This window comes from Musca domestica, unplaced genomic scaffold (genome assembly GCF_030504385.1).
Source record: "Musca domestica strain aabys unplaced genomic scaffold, Musca_domestica.polishedcontigs.V.1.1 12, whole genome shotgun sequence".
NCBI classification, from domain to species: Eukaryota; Metazoa; Arthropoda; class Insecta; order Diptera; family Muscidae; genus Musca; species Musca domestica.
In genome coordinates this window covers 12,920,896-12,941,752 of record NW_026712155.1, presented here as the reverse complement: position 1 = coordinate 12,941,752, position 20,857 = coordinate 12,920,896, and the positions used below count along the sequence as shown (strand labels likewise).

The 20,857-nt window shown below is 34.4% G+C and overlaps 1 protein-coding gene across 2 annotated transcripts in view; it reads left to right on the top strand.

The window, feature by feature from the left end:
* LOC101901069 (TPR-containing protein DDB_G0280363) overlaps window positions 1-17,827 on the top strand; it is a 103,724-nt gene extending 85,897 nt beyond the window's left edge. The window contains exons 6-7 of one of the 2 annotated variants that reach the window (XM_059118235.1): window positions 2,897-3,065; window positions 16,934-17,827. In XM_059118235.1, coding sequence (XP_058974218.1) covers window positions 2,897-3,065; window positions 16,934-17,724 — 960 coding nt within the window. In that variant the 3' untranslated portion in view covers window positions 17,725-17,827. The remainder of the gene's footprint in view (window positions 1-2,896; window positions 3,066-16,933) is intronic. The other variant, XM_059118237.1, reaches the window with a different exon arrangement.
* The last annotated feature ends 3,030 nt before the right edge of the window (window positions 17,828-20,857 follow it).

The window sequence follows — 20,857 nt, the reverse complement described above, 5'->3', positions numbered from 1 at the left end:
AGCGAAGATGTCTGGATGGTTTTCTGGCTCTGACATTTCCGGCTCTAGAAACCCCCTGAAGTGTATTCAGCCTCTAGTAAACCTCCTTGTTTCAGACGATGTCTGATGTTTGAGGGTTTTCTGCATTTTAAAAAACCTGAAGACCTCAAAATGAAATTTCGCAACTAGAAGATGATGAGGGATGACCCTCTACCGTAGGTGTCTCTACAAGAGCATCTCTAGATGGTCTTAAGTAAAATTTTGCCCATAGAAAACTGTTTGAAGTTCTTCTAAGTTCAGAAAACCTTAAAACGATATCCTGCAACTATAAAGCCTCTGGATGGTCTTCTCCCAGAAGTATTCTACTCTAGATAGTCTTGTGGTTTTTTTAAGACCTCTGAATAGACTTTGGAAGCTGTGAATTGTCTTTTGTTTCTAGAAATTCTATTAAAAATCTTCTGGCTCTAGAATACCTCATAAGAGACTTCTGTGCCTAGAAAACCTCTAGAGGAGGATCTTCTGTCTCCGGCAGAACTCTAAAAATTAAGTCTTGCAGTTTTTATACCTTCCACCATACTATGGAGGGTCTATTGACTTTGTCATTTCGTTTGTAACTCCTCGAAATACTCATGTCAGACCCAACAAAGTATGTATATTCTTGATCAGCGTAAAATTCTAAGTTGATTTAGCCATGTCTGTCTGTCTGTCCGTTTGTCTGTTGTAATCACGCTATCTTTCGAAAGAATTGAGATAGAAGGCAAACATTTTGCACACATGTTTATTTTTCCAGTAGGCAGGTTAAGTTCGTAAATACTCCATGTAAGTCCTCGTTTTCTTATAGCGCCGATATTCGGTATTTTGATGATTTTAGCGACATTATTCACCGGAAATGTTTCAACTTTGGTATTTGAAGTTCGGAATGGATACTACAGCCTATGACAGAAAATTATCTGTGCAGGTCCACGTATAGCCCCCATATAACGGTACCTCCCGATATTCGGTATTTTGATGATTTTAGCGACATTTTTCATCGGAATTGTTTCAAATTTGGTATTTGAGATTCGTAATGGAAACTACAGTCTGTGACAGAAAATTGTTTATGCAGGTACAGGTCTTCGTATAGCCCCCATACAACGGTACCTCCCAAAATTCGGTATTTTGATGATTTTAGCGTCATTATTTAACGGAATTGTTTCAAATTACGTATTTAGAATTCGTAATGAAAACTACAGCCTATGACAAAAACTTGTCTGTGCAGGTCCACTTCTTCGTATAGCGACCATATAACGGTACCTCCCAAAATTCGGTATTTTCATGATTTTAGCGACATTATTCACCAGAATTGTTTCAAATTTGATATTTAAAGTTCGTCATGGGAACTACAGTCTGTGACGAAAAATTGTCTATGCATGTCCAGGTTTTCGTATAGCCCCCATATAAAGGTACCTCCCTATATTCGGTATTTTGACGAGTTTAGGTACAAAACCCACCGAAATTGTTTGAGATGTCGTATTTGAAGTTCGTAATGGATGCTACAGCCTGTGACAGAAAATTGTCTATGCTGGTCCAGGTATTCGCACAGCTCCGATATAACGGTACCTCCCTATATACGATATTTTGATGTTATTTTAGCTACCATATTAGCCATTTATTTCAAGTTTCGAATTTGAATATGGTAATGGCTTATGACAAACAATGCCTTTGTAGGTCCACGTCGTATAGACCCCAATATGACGGCTATATTCGGCATTTTTAAAATTTTAACAGAATTTTTTAAGGATTTTATTTTTTGAAAATTTTCAAATTCGTTCCAAATGGTGGTGGGTATTCAAAGTTTGGCCAGGCCGAACTTACTGCTTTTTAACTTGTTCTTTTTGCAGAAGACCTTGAGAAAGTCTTCATTTTGTTGAAGACTTGGAAATGGTCTTTTGTCTATAGAAGAACATGAGAAGTTCTGACTCTCCATTTCTAGAAGTCATTTAAAAGGTATTTTGGCCTATGGAAAACTTGAAAGCTCTTTTGTCCATAGGGTACTATTAAATGCGCCTCTGACTATGAAAGCTCTGAAAACTATGAAAGCCATTTAAGAGCCCTTCTATCTTAGGAAGTACTTTCAAAAGTTCTGATACTTAAGGAAGTCTTTTTTGGATATTCTGCTTACAGGAGATCGTTAGGTAGGGTCTTTTGCCTAATAAAGCTAGTTGGAAGTATTTCATTCTCTATGAAAGACTTCCAAATATTTCCTTCTATACAAATCTATAAAAAGTCCATATTTTCTTTTTTAAAGCGAAAAATTAAAAAATTGATTTCCCGCAATATTTTGTTGTTGTCCTTTTTCTGTTTCCCCTCCCCCCACTTCTCGGTTAAATCTTTTATTTACACGCTTAAAAGCCAGCATTGTTATTAAACACAAGAAAGAACAATATTTTTTATTATCCTTCACCACAACGAAAAAAAGAGAACAGCAACAATCGTGGACCAAATATTTTGTACCATCAATATCCTGTGGATTTCGGAGAAATTGTATTTTGTTCCGGGTATATCCTTTGCCATTGTAAATCGCTGAAAAAAGTAAAAAAAATAGTTTTCCCTCTTTTCTTTAGCGTATTCGATTATGATGAATTCAGTTGTTGTTTGTCAGCATTATGTGAGAGTGTGGGTGTGTATGTGTATGTGTCTGTGTGTGAGTGTGAGTGTCCTCTCTGTGTGTGTGTGCATTATGGTTTTGACTTTGGCTTACGACAATGACAATATTGCTGTTGTCGTTCGTTTTTCTCTTTCTCTTTTTTGTTGTTTGCCATTCTGATTCCGTTGTTTAACCCGCTGTTGTTTTTCTTTCTTTTCATCTTTTCATCTTTATTTTTTTTGGGATTTTCCGTTTTTCCCAATTTTTTTCTTTTTTTCCTGCATTTTCCAGATTATCAACTATGATTCGCCGCGCGGTGGTGTTTCGGTTGTTACCATTAAAGGCGACACAACGACATCCTTTCTGTTGATCAAATCAGCCCGGCCATCGGATTCCGGGCACTATCAATGCAATCCATCGAATGCTAAACCGAAAAGTGTCACCGTTCACGTGCTCAATGGTAAGTATGAAATGACTAACTCAATATGCGGTTTCTTTTCATTTTCAGGATTTTTACAGTGGTCTCAGAGGATGAAGGAGGCTACATATGTGCAGATATTGTGAAGTAAAAATTTGGGTCGAGGGGGGAAAATAAAAATGACATATTAGAATAATCTGCATTTTGATGTGACTAAAAAAACATATTAATGGGTGTTATTATTCCGTATTATTAGAAATTTGTAACTAAAAGGTACCAGAAGGTACAGAATAGTTCTACATTTAATTGGAGGATTTATAGGGATAATAACCTTGCATAGAAGTGGGGGGGGTCAATTGGGCCAATATTTTCTCTTCGTATGTAGAGGAGAATAAACCTCGTATTTTTAGAAATTTGTAACTGAAGGGTACCAGAGGGTACAAAATAGTCCAACATTTTATTGAACGATTTATAGGGACAATAACTTGGAATAGAAGTGGGGGGGGGGGGGGTGCAATTGGGCCAATAATTTCTCTTCGTATAGAGGAGAATAAACCTCGTATTTTTAGAAATTTGTAACTAAAGGGTACCAGAGGGTACAAAATAGACCAACATTTTATTGGAGGATTCGAGGACCGAAAGGACCACAATAGGGTCTCCATGAAGGATTCTACAGTTCTTATTTTAGACTGTGGTTCATTGATATCAATATTGTACCATTTTTAAATTATAGTACTTTTCCTATCCCCAAAGTACGAAGAAGTTACGAAAATATGGGTTAAACTGTGTCCACCACTTCTATGCAAATTCTTGTACCCATAAATCGTCCAATTAAAATTTTAGACTATTTTGTACCTTTTTCTACCTTGTAGTTACGACGTTCCAAAAGCACGGATTTTAATCTCCTCTACGCACGAAAAGCTCCACCAATAAAAATTGCTAAAGTTCTAGTTGTTCCCAATCGCTTAGGGACAATATTGTACTATTTAGTACTTTTCGTACCCTTAGGAGTAACAAAAAACACAGAATTTTTTTAGCCTTTAAAGCAAAAACAAAGTATTGGGTCCTCGAAGTACGAAGTTACGAAAATATTGCTGTAGTTGCCCCCCGTCCCCCTCTTCTATACAAAGTTCTTGTTCCTATAAATCGTCCAATTAAAATTTCGGACTTTTCTGGACCTATTTGTACCTTGTAGTTACGAAGTTCTAAAAACACGGATTTTATTCTCCTCTCCATAGGAAAGGTCCCCCATGAAATTTTTCGTAGATGATTTCTGTAGGTTCTAGCTTCTGAAGAGTCTTCTGCCTTACGAAGATGTCTGGATGGTTTTCTGGCTCTGACATTTAGAAGGTCTTCCGGCTCTAGAAATCCCCTGAAGTGTCTTCTGCCTCTAGTAAACCTCCTTGTTTCAGACGATGTCTGTTGTCTAAAGGTCTTCTGCATTTCATTTCTACTCTAGGTGTCTCTAGAAGAGCATCTCTAGGTGGTCTTAAGAAAAACTTTTGTCCATAGATGACTGGTTAAAGTTCTTCTAGGTCCAGAAAACCTTAAAAGGATATCCTGCAACTATAAAACCTCTGGATGATCTTCTCCCAGAAGTACGAAAATATTGCTGGAGTTGTCCACCCTCTTCTATGCAAAGTTCTTGTTCCTATAAGTCGTCCTATTATAATTTCGGACTTTTCTGTACCTTTTTGTACCTTGTAGTTACGAAGTGTCAAAAGCACGGGTTTTATTTTCCTCTCCATAGGAAAAGGTCCCATGAAATTTTTCATAGTTCCAGTTCTACTCAATTGCTTAGCGACTATGTTGTACTATTTAGTACGTCTCGTGCACTTGGAGTATGAATATTCAAAAATTCAGAATTATCTTAGCCTTGTGAACGAAGACTGACTTTTACATCAAATCTAAAAGTCTTGGGTCTTCTCGATTGCTCCTCTTACAATGTAGTACAATTTTATACCGATTAGTACCCATTAGTACTTTTTTGTACTTGTAAAGTAAATGTTTAAAAAAATCGAAAAATTTCATCCTCTACACAAAGAGCGGTCCATAAAAAATAAAATTATACTTCAGAACAGACAAATAATGAGGTTGGACTATTTTGTACTCTTAAGTACTTTTTGTACCCTTGAAGCTGAAACTTCCAAAAATCCGGTTTCAATTTAGTCTCCTATAAAAATAGGATTTCCATGCTAAATTTCAAGATTGCAGCTCTTTTATTTATCGTATACAATTGTGTACCTTTTAGTACTTTTCGTACCTTTAGAGTACAGATTTTTTAAAAAATGCACTTTATTTTTATCTGAAAATCCATAGAGTCCCCTCCTTACTTTCACCACTTTTAATAGTCAAATATCAGTTTTCCATATCTAATCGATCGCTCGACAACAATATTGTACTGTTTAGTACATGTCGTACCTTGGAAGTATGAAGTTAAAAAAATCACCTCATTTTTATTTTTAAAATGCAAAGTTGCTTTTCCACTAAAAGTCATTTTAAATCTTTAATCAATGGCCAAAAAAATCGTACATTTTAGTACTTTTCGTGTTGAATTACCGAAAAATTCCCACCTCAGCAACATAGAGTGGTCTTCGTGCAAATTTTCTAAGCTTGACCTCTTACTGATCGCGAAATAAATATGCTGCACCGTTTGGTACGATTTTGTATCATTTCTACCCTGGAAGTACGCAGTTCCGAAAATGGCCTAAATTTTATAATTTTAACCAAGGGTGATTCTTTTGTGAAATTTCAAAAATTATAACATCATAATATCGCTTAATTACAATTTTGTACTATGCTGTACTTTTTAGTACTTTTCGTACCTTTTAAATAAAAATCTCCAAAAATCCTTCTTATTTTAACCCGAAGTCAATCAAGTCAAGTCAACAATCATGCCATATCTTCTTAGAACGCCTAATAACAGTTTTGTACAATTCTGTACGCTTAAGTACTTTTCGTACATTTTATGCTCAGGGCTCCGAAAATGTCCCCCTATCTCAAATCCGTATAGAAATAGTGACCCTTATGCCGCATTTCAAAATAATCCAGCTGATCCTGATTGCCGAGTTTAAATGCTGTACCATTTGGTACATTTTCGTACTTTTCGTACCCTTTAAGAAAATCTACAAAAAAAATCATTTTTATTTAACTAGAAGTGAAACTCATTTTAAATCTTTAATCAATGGGTCAAAAAAAAAAAAAAAAAAACAAGTAAAGAATTTCGTACATTTTAGTACTTTTCGTACACTTGGTATTGGAATTTCCGAAAAATTACCACCTCTGCAACATGGAGTGGCCTTTTCTAAGACTTACCTCTTTCTGATCGCGTAATAAATATGATGTATCTATCGTTTGGTACGATTTTGTACCCCTCTACCCTTGAAGTACGAAGTTCCGGAAATGCCCTAAATTTTATAATTGAAACCAAGGGTGACATTTTTGTGAAATTTTAAAGTTGTAGTGCCATAATGTCGCTTAATAACAATTTTGTACCAGGTTGTACTTTTTAGTACTTTTCGTACTTTTTAAATAAAAATTTCCAAAAAATTCGCCTTTTTTAACCAGGAGTAGCACTCATGCCAAATCCTCATCTTCATCGAATTCCTAATAACAGAGTTGTACAATTTCGTACGTTTTAGTACTTTCCGTACATTTTATATTCAAGGCTCCCAAAATATCTATCTCAAATCCGTATGGAAGTAGTGACAATTATGCCACATTTCAAAATCATCCAGCTCATCCTGTTTTCCAAGTTTAAATGCAGTACCATTTGGTACATTTTAGCACTTTTCGTACCTTTTAGAAAAATCCACAAAATATCATTCTTATTTTAACTAGGAGTGATATTCATTTTAAATCTTTAATCAATGGCTCAAAAAAATCAAATCAAAAGAATTTTGTACATTTTAGTACTTTTCGTACACTTGGTGTTGGAATTTTGCGAAAAATTCCCACCTCTGAAACATAGAGTGGCATTGGTGCAAATTTTCTAAGATTTACCTCTTCCTGATCGCGAAATAAATATGCTGTTCCGTTTGGTACGAAAATGCCCTAAATTTTATAATTTAAACCAAGGGTGACTGTTTTGTGAAATTTGAACATTATAACATCCTAGAATCGCTTAATTACAATTTTGTACCATAGTGTACGTTTTAGTACTTTTCGTACCTTTTAAATAAAAATTTCCAAAAAATCTGTCCATTTTAACCAGGAATAACGATCATGTCAAATGTTCATCTTCATTGGTTGCTGAATTACAGTTTTGTACAATTTCGTACTTTTTGGTACTTTTCGTACTGTTGATGTTCATGGCTCCAAAAATATCTCTCTATCCCAACCCCGTATAGAATTAGTGATCCTTAGCCGCATTTCAAAAATTTCACCTCATGCTTATTGCCGAGTCTAAATGCTGTACCATTCGGTACATTTTAGTACTTTTCGTACCTTTTAGAAAATCCACAAAAAATCATTCCTATTTTTAACTAAAAGTGATATTTATGCTAAGTCTGTAATTGATGGCTCAATAAAATATTTGGTACGATTTTCTTTTTTTAGTACCTTCCGTACCCTGGAAGATCGAATTTCCGAAAATTCCCACCTCTGTGACAAAGAGTCATTTTCATGCGACATTTCCAAATTCAACCCCCTTCATGAGCACCAAATAAATTATGCTGCAGCATTTTGTACGTTTTGAGTACTTTTCGTATGAATTTTCGAAAAATCCCGCCTTTTCTTACCCTTTTACAGCATCAGTGATGCCCTTGCCAAATTCAGGATTTTAAATTTAGCTCTTCACAGGGGAAAACTGTCTCACTAATTCTAAATCTTTATTTGATGGCTCAGTGGGAATGTGGAGCAATTTTGTACATTTTAGTACGTTTTGTACCCTTGACGAACCAAAATGTTCGAAAATTCTCACCTCTTTAGCATAGAGTCATTTTCGACATTTCCAAATGCTGCAGCATTTTGTAAGTTTTGAGTACTTTTCGTACGAATTTCCAAAAATTCCGCCTTATTCTACCCCTTTACATAATCAGTGATGGCCTTGCCAAATTCAAGATTTTAACTTCAACTATTTCACCGGGGAAAATGAACTCATCCTTAGCCTTTCAAAATTATGAAATTTTTGTCTGTAAAATCTCGTTTCGAATCACTGTGCGAAGTTCGGGTCTAGGGTACAAAACGACCTGATTTATATTCGGCCAAGGGCCTCAGACTATTCCAAATTGGGGTTATTAAAATAAGAACTTGTCCAGAAAATGGCATAAATTTCCCTCCTAAGGACCTCTCACATCACTGTCTCATATTCTCCCCCTTTTCCCCCTTTTTTATCACTCCCCCTCCTCCGAAATAATTCCCTTTCGTCTATTTTGTGGTCTTAGCCGTAATGTTAGTAATTTCGCTAATGCAATCAAATCCTTAACTGTGACAATAAAACGAACAGCAACAACGGCATCGACGGCAAGCAGATTATTTAGCCATCAAAAACGTCCAACCGCAGACGCCATGGATGACTTCGTCAAACATCTCTGGCTATTTGGCAGGGATTGGAATCGGAAACCGGAAAATAATGCTCAGCTACTGCTGCTGCTGCTATTACTTCAAATACCATAATTATTTGAGGATTACATTTGAATTCTCTTCATTCTTCGGTTGGGTATTCAAATCCTTTTTTGTTGGTGATGGGTGTTGTTGTTCTTCTTGGGCGGTGATTGGGGGTTCATGAACTTTATTTTCATGGCGACTTATTTTCATTCTTGGCATTCTCCAATGTGGAGTCTCAATTGGGGTTATGATGCGGTTCTTTTTCGTTTGGCTTTTATTTCGTCTGCGGTGGTGTGGGTCATAAATCCAGGCACAACAAATCTTTTATGGGAGTCCGGAGCTGAACCATCAGCTATAATCCTATTAGTTGCAGATTATTGCGAATTATTGCCTGGTGCCTGGACAGAGTGGAGAGGGTGTCGTAGGCGATAATAATAACAATAATTTGCCTGTGAACCTCCCACCCCCTTAATGTCGCCTTTGTCATGACCGAATGTCATAAAACAAAAACGGCAATGCTTAAAAATTAAGTAAATAATGTCAGGTACGTTGTGGCCAAAATGGTTATGGCCTGTCATAAATGTTTTTTTCTGGGGAGGATGAAGAAAGGAGGAGGGGGAGGAGGGGTGGAGAGAAATCGATCGAGAAGAGGTTAATATCCAAAAAGCTTATGGAAACGCATATGGTAGGTGGTGGGTTACAAGGGGATAAGCAGAGCCATATTTTTAAAGGACCTTCAATCGGTGGATTTTTTTAAAAAATATTTTTCAAGGACCTCTACGACCATAAGCGTGGATTTTTTAAACAATATTTTTCAAGGACTTTCATAAACATAAGCGTGGATTTTTTAAACAATATTTTTCAAGGACCTTCATAAACATAAGCGAGGATTTTTTAAACAATATTTTTCAATGACCTTCATAAACATAAGCGAGGATTTTCGAAAAGAGTATTTTTTAAGGACCTCTAGGAGCATAAGCGTGGATTTTTTAGAGAATTTTTTTCAAGGACCTCTAGGACCATAAGCGTGGGTTTTTTAAAGAATATTTTTAAAGGACCTCGAGGACCATAAGCGTGAATTTTTTAAAAAATATTTTCCAAGGACCTCTAGGACCATAAGCGTGGATTTTTTAAAAAATATTTTTCAAGGACCTCTAGGACCATAAGCGTGGATTTTTTAGAGAATATTTTTAAAGGACCTCTAGGACCATAACCGTGGATTTTTTAAAGAATATTTTTCAAGGGCTATCAGACCACATAAGCGTGGATTTTTTAAAGAATATTTTTCAAGGACTATCAGCCACATAAGCGTGGATTTTTTAAAAAATATTTTTCAAGGACCTCTAGGACCATAAGCGTGGATTTTTTAGAGAATATTTTTAAAGGACCTCTAGGACCATAACCGTGGATTTTTTAAAGAATATTTTTCAAGGGCTATCAGACCACATAAGCGTGGATTTTTTAAAGAATATTTTTCAAGGACTATCAGCCACATAAGCGTGGATTTTTTAAAGAATATTTTTCAAGGACTATCAGCCACATAAGCGTGGATTTTTTAAAGAATATTTTTCAAGGACTATCAGCAACATAAGCGTGGATTTTTTAAAGAATATTTTTCAAGGACTATCAGCCACATAAGCGTGGATTTTTTAAAGAATATTTTTCAAGGACTATCAGCAACATAAGCGTGGATTTTTTAAAGAATATTTTTCAAGGACTATCAGCAACATAAGCGTGGATTTTTTAAAGAATATTTTTCAAGGACTATCCACATAAGCCACATAAGCGTGGATTTTTTAAAGAATATTTTTCAAGGACCTTCAAGACCATAGGCGTGGATTTTTTAAAGAATTTTTTCCAAGGACTATCAAGACCATAGGCGTGGATTTTTTAAAGAATTTTTTCCAAGGACTATCAAAATTTTTCTTTAAATATTTTCCAAGGACTATCAAGACCATAGGCGTGGATTTTTTTAAAGAATTTTTTCCAAGGACTATCAAGACCATAGGCGTGGATTTTTTAAAGAATTTTTTCCAAGGACTATCAAGACCATAGGCGTGGATTTTTTAAAGAATTTTTTCCAAGGACTATCAAGACCATAGGCGTGGATTTTTTAAAGGATTTTTTCCAAGGACTATCAAGACCATAGGCGTGGATTTTTTAAAGAATTTTTTCCAAGGACTATCAAGACCATAGGCGTGGATTTTTTAAAGAATTTTTTCCAAGGACTATCAAGACCATAGGCGTGGATTTTTTAAAAAATTTTTTCCAAGGACTATCAAGACCATAGGCGTGGATTTTTTAAAGAATATTTTTCAAGGACCTTCAAGACCATAGGCGTGGATTTTTTAAAGAATTTTTTCCAAGGACTATCAAGACCATAGGCGTGGATTTTTTAAAGAATTTTTTCCAAGGACTATCAAGACCATAGGCGTGGATTTTTTAAAGAATTTTTTCCAAGGACTATCAAGACCATAGGCGTGGATTTTTTAAAGAATTTTTTCCAAGGACTATCAAGACCATAGGCGTGGATTTTTTAAAGAATTTTTTCCAAGGACTATCAAGACCATAGGCGTGGATTTTTTAAAGGATTTTTTCCAAGGACTATCAAGACCATAGGCGTGGATTTTTTAAAGAATTTTTTCCAAGGACTATCAAGACCATAGGCGTGGATTTTTTAAAGAATTTTTTCCAAGGACTATCAAGACCATAGGCGTGGATTTTTTAAAAAATTTTTTCCAAGGACTATCAAGACCATAGGCGTGGATTTTTTAAAGAATTTTTTCCAAGGACTATCAAGACCATAGGCGTGGATTTTTTAAAGAATTTTTTCCAAGGACTATCAAGACCATAGGCGTGGATTTTTTAAAGAATTTTTTCCAAGGACTATCAAGACCATAGGCGTGGATTTTTTAAAGAATTTTTTCCAAGGACTATCAAGACCATAGGCGTGGATTTTTTAAAGAATTTTTTCCAAGGACTATCAAGACCATAGGCGTGGATTTTTTAAAGAATTTTTTCCAAGGACTATCAAGACCATAGGCGTGGATTTTTTAAAGAATTTTTTCCAAGGACTATCAAGACCATAGGCGTGGATTTTTTAAAGAATTTTTTCCAAGGACTATCAAGACCATAGGCGTGGATTTTTTAAAGAATTTTTTCCAAGGACTATCAAGACCATAGGCGTGGATTTTTTAAAGAATTTTTTCCAAGGACTATCAAGACCATAAGCGTGGATTTTTTAAAGAATTTTTTCCGAGGACTATCAAGACCATAGGCGTGGATTTTTTAAAGAATTTTTTCCAAGGACTATCAAGACCATAGGCGTGGATTTTTTAAAGAATTTTTTCCAAGGACTATCAAGACCATAGGCGTGGATTTTTTAAAGATTTTTTTCCAAGGACTATCAAGACCATAGGCGTGGATTTTTTAAAGAATTTTTTCCAAGGACTATCAAGACCATAGGCGTGGATTTTTTAAAGAATTTTTTCCAAGGACTATCAAGACCATAGGCGTGGATTTTTTAAAGATTTTTTTCCAAGGACTATCAAGACCATAGGCGTGGATTTTTTAAAGAATTTTTTCCAAGGACTATCAAGACCATAGGCGTGGATTTTTTAAAGAATTTTTTCCAAGGACTATCAAGACCATAGGCGTGGATTTTTTAAAGATTTTTTTCCAAGGACTATCAAGACCATAGGCGTGGATTTTTTAAAGAATTTTTTCCAAGGACTATCAAGACCATAGGCGTGGATTTTTTAAAGAATTTTTTCCAAGGACTATCAAGACCATAGGCGTGGATTTTTTAAAGAATTTTTTCCAAGGACTATCAAGACCATAGGCGTGGATTTTTTTAAGAATTTTTTCCAAGGACTATCAAGACCATAAGCGTGGATTTTTTAAAGAATTTTTTCCAAGGACTATCAAGACCATAGGCGTGGATTTTTAAAGATTTTTTTCCAAGGACTATCAAGACCATAGGCGTGGATTTTTTAAAGAATTTTTTCCAAGGACTATCAAGACCATAGGCGTGGATTTTTTAAAGAATTTTTTCCAAGGACTATCAAGACCATAGGCGTGGATTTTTTAAAGAATTTTTTCCAAGGACTATCAAGACCATAGGCGTGGATTTTTTAAAGAATTTTTTCCAAGGACTATCAAGACCATAGGCGTGGATTTTTTAAAGAATTTTTTCCAAGGACTATCAAGACCATAGGCGTGGATTTTTTAAAGAATTTTTTCAAAGGACTATCAAGACCATAGGCGTGGATTTTTTAAAGAATTTTTTCCAAGGACTATCAAGACCATAGGCGTGGATTTTTTAAAGAATTTTTTCCAAGGACTATCAAGACCATAGGCGTGGATTTTTTAAAGAATTTTTTCCAAGGACTATCAAGACCATAGGCGTGGATTTTTTAAAGAATTTTTTCCAAGGACTATCAAGACCATAGGCGTGGATTTTTAAAGAATTTTTTCCAAGGACTATCAAGACCATAGGCGTGGATTTTTTAAAGAATTTTTTCCAAGGACTATCAAGACCATAGGCGTGGATTTTTAAAGAATTTTTTCCAAGGACTATCAAGACCATAGGCGTGGATTTTTTAAAGAATTTTTTCCAAGGACTATCAAGACCATAGGCGTGGATTTTTTAAAGAATTTTTTCCAAGGACTATCAAGACCATAGGCGTGGATTTTTTAAAGAATTTTTTCCAAGGACTATCAAGACCATAGGCGTGGATTTTTTAAAGAATTTTTTCCAAGGACTATCAAGACCATAGGCGTGGATTTTTTAAAGAATTTTTTCCAAGGACTATCAAGACCATAGGCGTGGATTTTTTAAAGAATTTTTTCCAAGGACTATCAAGACCATAGGCGTGGATTTTTTAAAGAATTTTTTCCAAGGACTATCAAGACCATAGGCGTGGATTTTTTAAAGAATTTTTTCCAAGGACTATCAAGACCATAGGCGTGGATTTTTAAAGAATTTTTTCCAAGGACTATCAAGACCATAGGCGTGGATTTTTTAAAGAATTTTTTCCAAGGACTATCAAGACCATAGGCGTGGATTTTTTAAAGAATTTTTTCCAAGGACTATCAAGACCATAGGCGTGGATTTTTTAAAGAATTTTTTCCAAGGACTATCAAGACCATAGGCGTGGATTTTTTAAAGAATTTTTTCCAAGGACTATCAAGACCATAGGCGTGGATTTTTTAAAGAATTTTTTCCAAGGACTATCAAGACCATAGGCGTGGATTTTTTAAAGAATTTTTTCCAAGGACTATCAAGACCATAGGCGTGGATTTTTAAAGAATTTTTTCCAAGGACTATCAAGACCATAGGCGTGGATTTTTTAAAGAATTTTTTCCAAGGACTATCAAGACCATAGGCGTGGATTTTTTAAAGAATTTTTTCCAAGGACTATCAAGACCATAGGCGTGGATTTTTTAAAGAATTTTTTCCAAGGACTATCAAGACCATAGGCGTGGATTTTTTAAAGAATTTTTTCCAAGGACTATCAAGACCATAGGCGTGGATTTTTTAAAGAATTTTTTCCAAGGACTATCAAGACCATAGGCGTGGATTTTTTAAAGAATTTTTTCCAAAGACTATCAAGGCCATAGGCGTGGATTTTTTTAAGAATTTTTTCCAAGGACTATCAAGACCATAGGCGTGGATTTTTTAAAGAATTTTTTCCAAGGACTATCAAGACCATAGGCGTGGATTTTTTAAAGAATTTTTTTCCAAGGACTATCAAGACCATAGGCGTGGATTTTTTAAAGAATTTTTTCCAAGGACTATCAAAATTTTCTTTAAATATTTTCCAAGGACTATCAAGACCATAAGCGTGGATTTTTTAAAGAATTTTTTCCAAGGACTATCAAAATTTTTCTTTAAATATTTTCCAAGGACTATCAAGACCATAGGCGTGGATTTTTTAAAGAATTTTTTCCAAGGACTATCAAAATTTTTCTTTAAATATTTTCCAAGGACTATCAAGACCATAAGCGTGGATTTTTTAAAGAATTTTTTCCAAGGACTATCAAAATTTTTCTTTAAATATTTTCCAAGGACTATCAAGACCATAGGCGTGGATTTTTAAAGAATTTTTTCCAAGGACTATCAAAATTTTTCTTTAAATATTTTCCAAGGACTATCAAGACCATAGGCGTGGATTTTTAAAGAATTTTTTCCAAGGACTATCAAGACCATAGGCGTGGATTTTTTAAAGAATTTTTTCCAAGGACTATCAAGACCATAGGCGTGGATTTTTTAAAGAATTTTTTCCAAGGACTATCAAGACCATAGGCGTGGATTTTTTAAAGAATTTTTTCCAAGGACTATCAAGACCATAGGCGTGGATTTTTTAAAGAATTTTTTTCCAAGGACTATCAAGACCATAGGCGTGGATTTTTTAAAGAATTTTTTCCAAGGACTATCAAGACCATAGGCGTGGATTTTTAAAGAATTTTTTCCAAGGACTATCAAGACCATAGGCGTGGATTTTTTAAAGAATTTTTTCCAAAGACTATCAAGACCATAGGCGTGGATTTTTTAAAGAATTTTTTCCAAGGACTATCAAGACCATAGGCGTGGATTTTTTAAAGAATTTTTTCCAAGGACTATCAAGACCATAGGCGTGGATTTTTTAAAGAATTTTTTCCAAGGACTATCAAGACCATAGGCGTGGATTTTTTAAAGAATTTTTTCCAAGGACTATCAAGACCATAGGCGTGGATTTTTTAAAGAATTTTTTCCAAGGACTATCAAGACCATAGGCGTGGATTTTTTAAAGAATTTTTCCAAGGACTATCAAGACCATAGGCGTGGATTTTTTAAAGAATTTTTTCCAAGGACTATCAAGACCATAGGCGTGGATTTTTTAAAGAATTTTTTCCAAGGACTATCAAGACCATAGGCGTGGATTTTTTAAAGAATTTTTTCCAAGGACTATCAAGACCATAGGCGTGGATTTTTTAAAGAATTTTTTCCAAGGACTATCAAGACCATAGGCGTGGATTTTTTAAAGAATTTTTTCCAAGGACTATCAAGACCATAGGCGTGGATTTTTTAAAGAATTTTTTCCAAGGACTATCAAGACCATAGGCGTGGATTTTTTAAAGAATTTTTTCCAAGGACTATCAAGACCATAGGCGTGGATTTTTTAAAGAATTTTTTCCAAGGACTATCAAAATTTTTCTTTAAATATTTTCCAAGGACTATCAAGACCATAAGCGTGGATTTTTTAAAGAATTTTTTCCAAGGACTATCAAAATTTTTCTTTAAATATTTTCCAAGGACTATCAAGACCATAAGCGTGGATTTTTTAAAGAATTTTTTCCAAGGACTATCAAAATTTTTCTTTGAATATTTTCCAAGGACTATCAAGACCATAAGCGTGGATTTTTTAAAGAATTTTTTCCAAGGACTATCAAAATTTTTCTTTAAATATTTTCCAAGGACTATCAAGACCATAATCGTGGATTTTTTAAAGAATTTTTTCCAAGGACTGTCAGGATTTTTTTTAAAAAATATTTTCCAAGGACTATCAAGACTATAAGCGTGGATTTTGTAAAGAATATTTTCCAAGGACTGTCAGGATTTTTTTTAAAAATATTTTCCAAGGACTATCAAGACCATAAGCGTGGATTTTTTAAAGGATAGTTTCCAAGGACTGTCAGGATTTTTTTTAAAAAATATTTTCCAAGGACTATCAAGACCATAAGCGTGGATTTTTTAAAGAATAGTTTCCAAGGACTGTCAGGATTTTTTTAAATATTTTCCAAGGACTATCAAGACCATAAGCGTGGATTTTTTAAAGAATATTTTCCAAGGACTGTCAGGATCTTTTTTTAAATATTTTCCAAGGACTATCTGCCACATAAGCGTGGATTTTTTAAAGAATGTTTTCCAAGGACTGTCAGGATTTTTTTTTTAATATTTTCCAAGGACTATCAAGATCATAAGCGTGGATTTTTTAAAGAATATTTTCCAAGGACTGTCAGGATTTTTTTTTTAATATTTTCCAAGGACTATCAAGATCATAAGCGTGGATTTTTTAAAGAATATTTTCCAAGGACTGTCAGGATATTTTTTTAAATATTTTCCAAGGACTATCTGCCACATAAGCGTGGATTTTTTAAAGAATGTTTTCCAAGGAATATCAGCATTTAAAAAAAATATTTTTCAGGGGCCATCAGGATTTTTTTTAAATATTTTTTCTAGAAAAAAAATTAAAATATAACCAATTTATTTTTCAATATTTTCCATAAAAATCGTTATTTAATTTTCATTTATTTTATCAAATTTATTTCACCATCAATACCTGTGTCCGAGAACAGCATTAAAGATGTCAATTAAACAGGTGTTTCTCATTCTGTTTCCAGGGGAGTTCCCAGCAGCAATGCAGCGCGCGGTACAAGCTCATCGTCTAATGTCTCGATATCATTATATCTTAGTGTACCTGTCCATGTATTGGTGTACCTTAGCGTTTGTCAGGCACTACACAAGGCTACCGCCGGCAGCTATCGGCACTGGTGCCGGCTCTGCTGTGATCATGTGATAGAAAATCTAAAACGGCTATTAGGTGTGGTGCTGCTGACATTGGCCTATGGCCGCCGGAGGCTGGCCACACAGCGGCCGGAGGAGAGGCAAGAAAGACAGAAACAACAGCAGATATGGCAAAATATGGATGCTCTGGGAGTGGAGACGAGAGGAGGTGGAGCGGAGACATGTTGCTGTTATTGCATGCAGTTGCGAGAGAATTCTGTTATACCAACAACAACACCTACAACAACTACATTTAAATCTAGTCTCAATAAAACAAGTAATTTATTTAAGAATGTCAGGCCCACAGTTACTTCTTCGGGTCATAGAGGAGGAGGAGAGCGGGAAAAAGGAGGTGGTGGAAAAGGAAGAGTAGCTGAGCAGTGCACAAGTTTGCTGCCCAATTTTTGTGGATTGTGTAATGGAGGCTTCTCCTGCAGTTATGGTTATTGTTGTTATTGCAATTGTTGTTGTTGTGGCTGTTGTAGTTTGGTCTCGATGGACAATTGCAATTTGGCATCATTTTCCTGTTACTGCTGTAGCATCCAAACCAAAAATCTCGGCAGCCTACAATCGAAAAAATTCCTTAGCGAATCGGATATAAGGTGAGTTCACTCCTGCCACACCACAAAACGATGACATTTAAATATTCCTCGCGTAAAGCCCTAATTTTTTATACTACAAAAAAAAAAAAAAAAAAAAAAAACAACAACAACTAAATTGTGACTCTAGTATTACTAACTAAAAACAAGGTTGGTGTGGGAGAGGAAGGGGTAAACTCTCTCTTTCTCTCTCCATGCCAGCAAATACACATTCACCTACACTCTCACACACTCACACATCTACTAATAACCAATGAAATCAATCTTAGCTCATATGAGAGAAAAAAAGCGATTTAAAATCAAGCAAAAATAAGGACGAAATAAACAAAAGGATATCTGCAAAGAAGATGAAGAAGAAACGAAGAAATATTACTCTAGCTCTACCTATAATTAAAAAAATAACTATTTTTAAGAAAAAAAAAAAACAAAAAAAGGAAAATGGAAAAAACTCAACCCTCAAAAAAAATGTCTACAAAGACCACACACACATACTCATATAAACAAAAATAAAAAAATCTCGTAAATGTTATGTTTTTATGTTTTTTTTATTGTACAATTCGTATACCCCCCTTTTTTATATGGCTTAACAATAAAACTGTTTAAACAAAACACTTAAATATAGAATCAGGAAAAAAAACTCAAACCGAAAAAAATTCTAACCTATAAATAAACCAAAAACAACAAATCTAGGACATGAATAAAAAACAACAAATGCTATAAATAAATAGGTTATACATATTACATACAGACATGTAACGACAACAACAACTACTACTATAATACTCTTCTATGTAAAAAGATTGTTTTTGATACATACAAACAAAAGCTGACAACCAGAGAAATTAACTAATTGACTTTAAGGACACACAAATAAACACCCATACATCCATACAAATTTACACAGAAATTAAACAAACAATTTTTTGTTTTGAGTTTTGCCTTGTTAAGGTTTTTTGATTCTTTCACTGCCAGATTTAAGCATTTTTTTTTGGTTGGCCGATATCCTCACAAAAGGATGATGGAGATAGGATAGAACACTTGTTTTAAAAAAGGTTGAATAAAATGCATTTTCTTTGAAAATAAAATTCATTGAAAGGTAAATATAAACATTTTTCGGAATGGCGCCCAACGTGAAATAACGTTTTTTTTTTTGTGAGAAAGCGATCCTCAGATGGGTGGAATAGGGTTATTCATAGAAAAGCTCTTATTTAACCTTCTTGTATATTCATCGGGAGTTCAATAATACAGGTCTCAGACTGGCGGAATAAAATTATCCACAGAAAAACTGCCAGATTTAAGCATTTTTTCGGTTGGCTGTTATCCCCACAAAAGGATGAAGGACAAATGATAGAGCATTTGTTGTGGAAATAGGACGAATTTAATATTTTTTCTTTGAAAATAAAATTCAATGAAAAGTAAATATATAAATTTTTTGAAATGGCGCCCAACGTGATATAGGCTAATTGTAAGGAAATTGGGTCTCAGGCGAGCGGAATAAAGTTATTGATATAGAAAAACTCTTTGTTTAACCCTGATGTACATACCTTGGGAGTTAAGTAATACATTTTATCAAGTGGCGCCCAACGTAAAATCAGTTGTTTAAAAAAAAACTGATCTTATTTTGTGAGAAATCGATCCTCAGATGGGCGGAATAGAGTTATTGATAGAGAAAAACTCTTTATTTAGCCCTACTCTATATTTATTGGGAGTTATAGAATACATTTTATCAAGTGGCGCCCAACGTAAGATAAATTGTTTTTAAAAAAACCTGGTATTAGATGGGCGGAACAGAGTTAGTCATGGAAAACTGACAGATTTTATTTTTCATTTATTGAAATGTAAATATAACAATTTTTTGATATGGCGCCCAACGTGAAATATGGTTATTTTTGGTAAACCTGTTCTCAGAGTGGCGGAATAGAGTTATTGATAGAGAAAAACTCTTTGTTTAACCCTGCTGTATATTCATTGGGGGTTAAATAATAAATTTTATCAAATGGCGACCAACGTAAAATATGTTGTTTTTAAACAACCTCGTCTCAGACGGGCGGAATAGTGTTATCCATAGAAAAATTGACAGATTTAAGCATTTTTCGGTTGGCTGTTATCCCCACAAAAGGATGAAGGACAAAGGATAGAGCATTTGTTGTGGAAATAGGACGAATTTAATGTTTTTTCTTTGAAAATAAAATTCATTGAAACGTAAATATAACAATTTTTTGAAATGGCGCCCAACGTGAAATAACGTTTTTTGTGAGAAACCGATCCTCAGATGGGTGGAATAGAGTTATTGATAGGACAAACTCTTTGTTTAACCCTGCAGTATTTTCATTGGGAGTTAAATAATAAATTTTTTTAAATGGCGCCCAACGTAAAATAATTTTTTTAAAAAAACCCTGCTCTTATTTATTGATAGAGAAGAACTCTTTATTTAACCCTGCTGTGTATTCATTTGGAGTTAAATAATACATTTCATCAAGTGGCGCCCAACGTAAAATATATTGTGTTTTTTAAAAATCATGTCTCAGACGGGCGGAATAGAGTTATCCATAGAAAAACTGACAGATTTAAGCATTTTTTGTTTGGTGATATCGCCACAGAAGGAGGAAGGATAAGGGATATAGCATTTTTTTTTGACATAGAACAAAATTTAATCTTTTTTCTTTGAAAATAAAATTCATTGAAAAGTAAATATAATTTTTTTCGGAATGGCGCCCACATGAAATAACGTTATTTTGTGAGAAACCGATCCTCAGATGGGCGGAATAAAGTTATTTATGGAAAAACTCTTGTATAGCCCTGATGTATATTTATTGGGAGTTAAATAATAAATTTTATCAAGTGGCGCCCAACGTAAAATAAGATTTTTTCTAAAAAACCTGGTCTCAGATGGGCGGAATAGTGTTATTCATGGAAAACTGACAGATTTAAGCAATACCAAATATAGCGGAAATGGAAATTTAACAATTTTTTGAAATGGCGCCCAACGTAAAATAGGGTTATTTTAAGAAAACTGGGTCTCCGACGAACATCATAGAAAATCTCTTGTTTAACACTGCTGTGTATTCATTGGGAGTTAAATTATAAATTTTATCAAATGGCGCCCAACGTAAAATATGTTGTTTTAAAAAAATCATGTC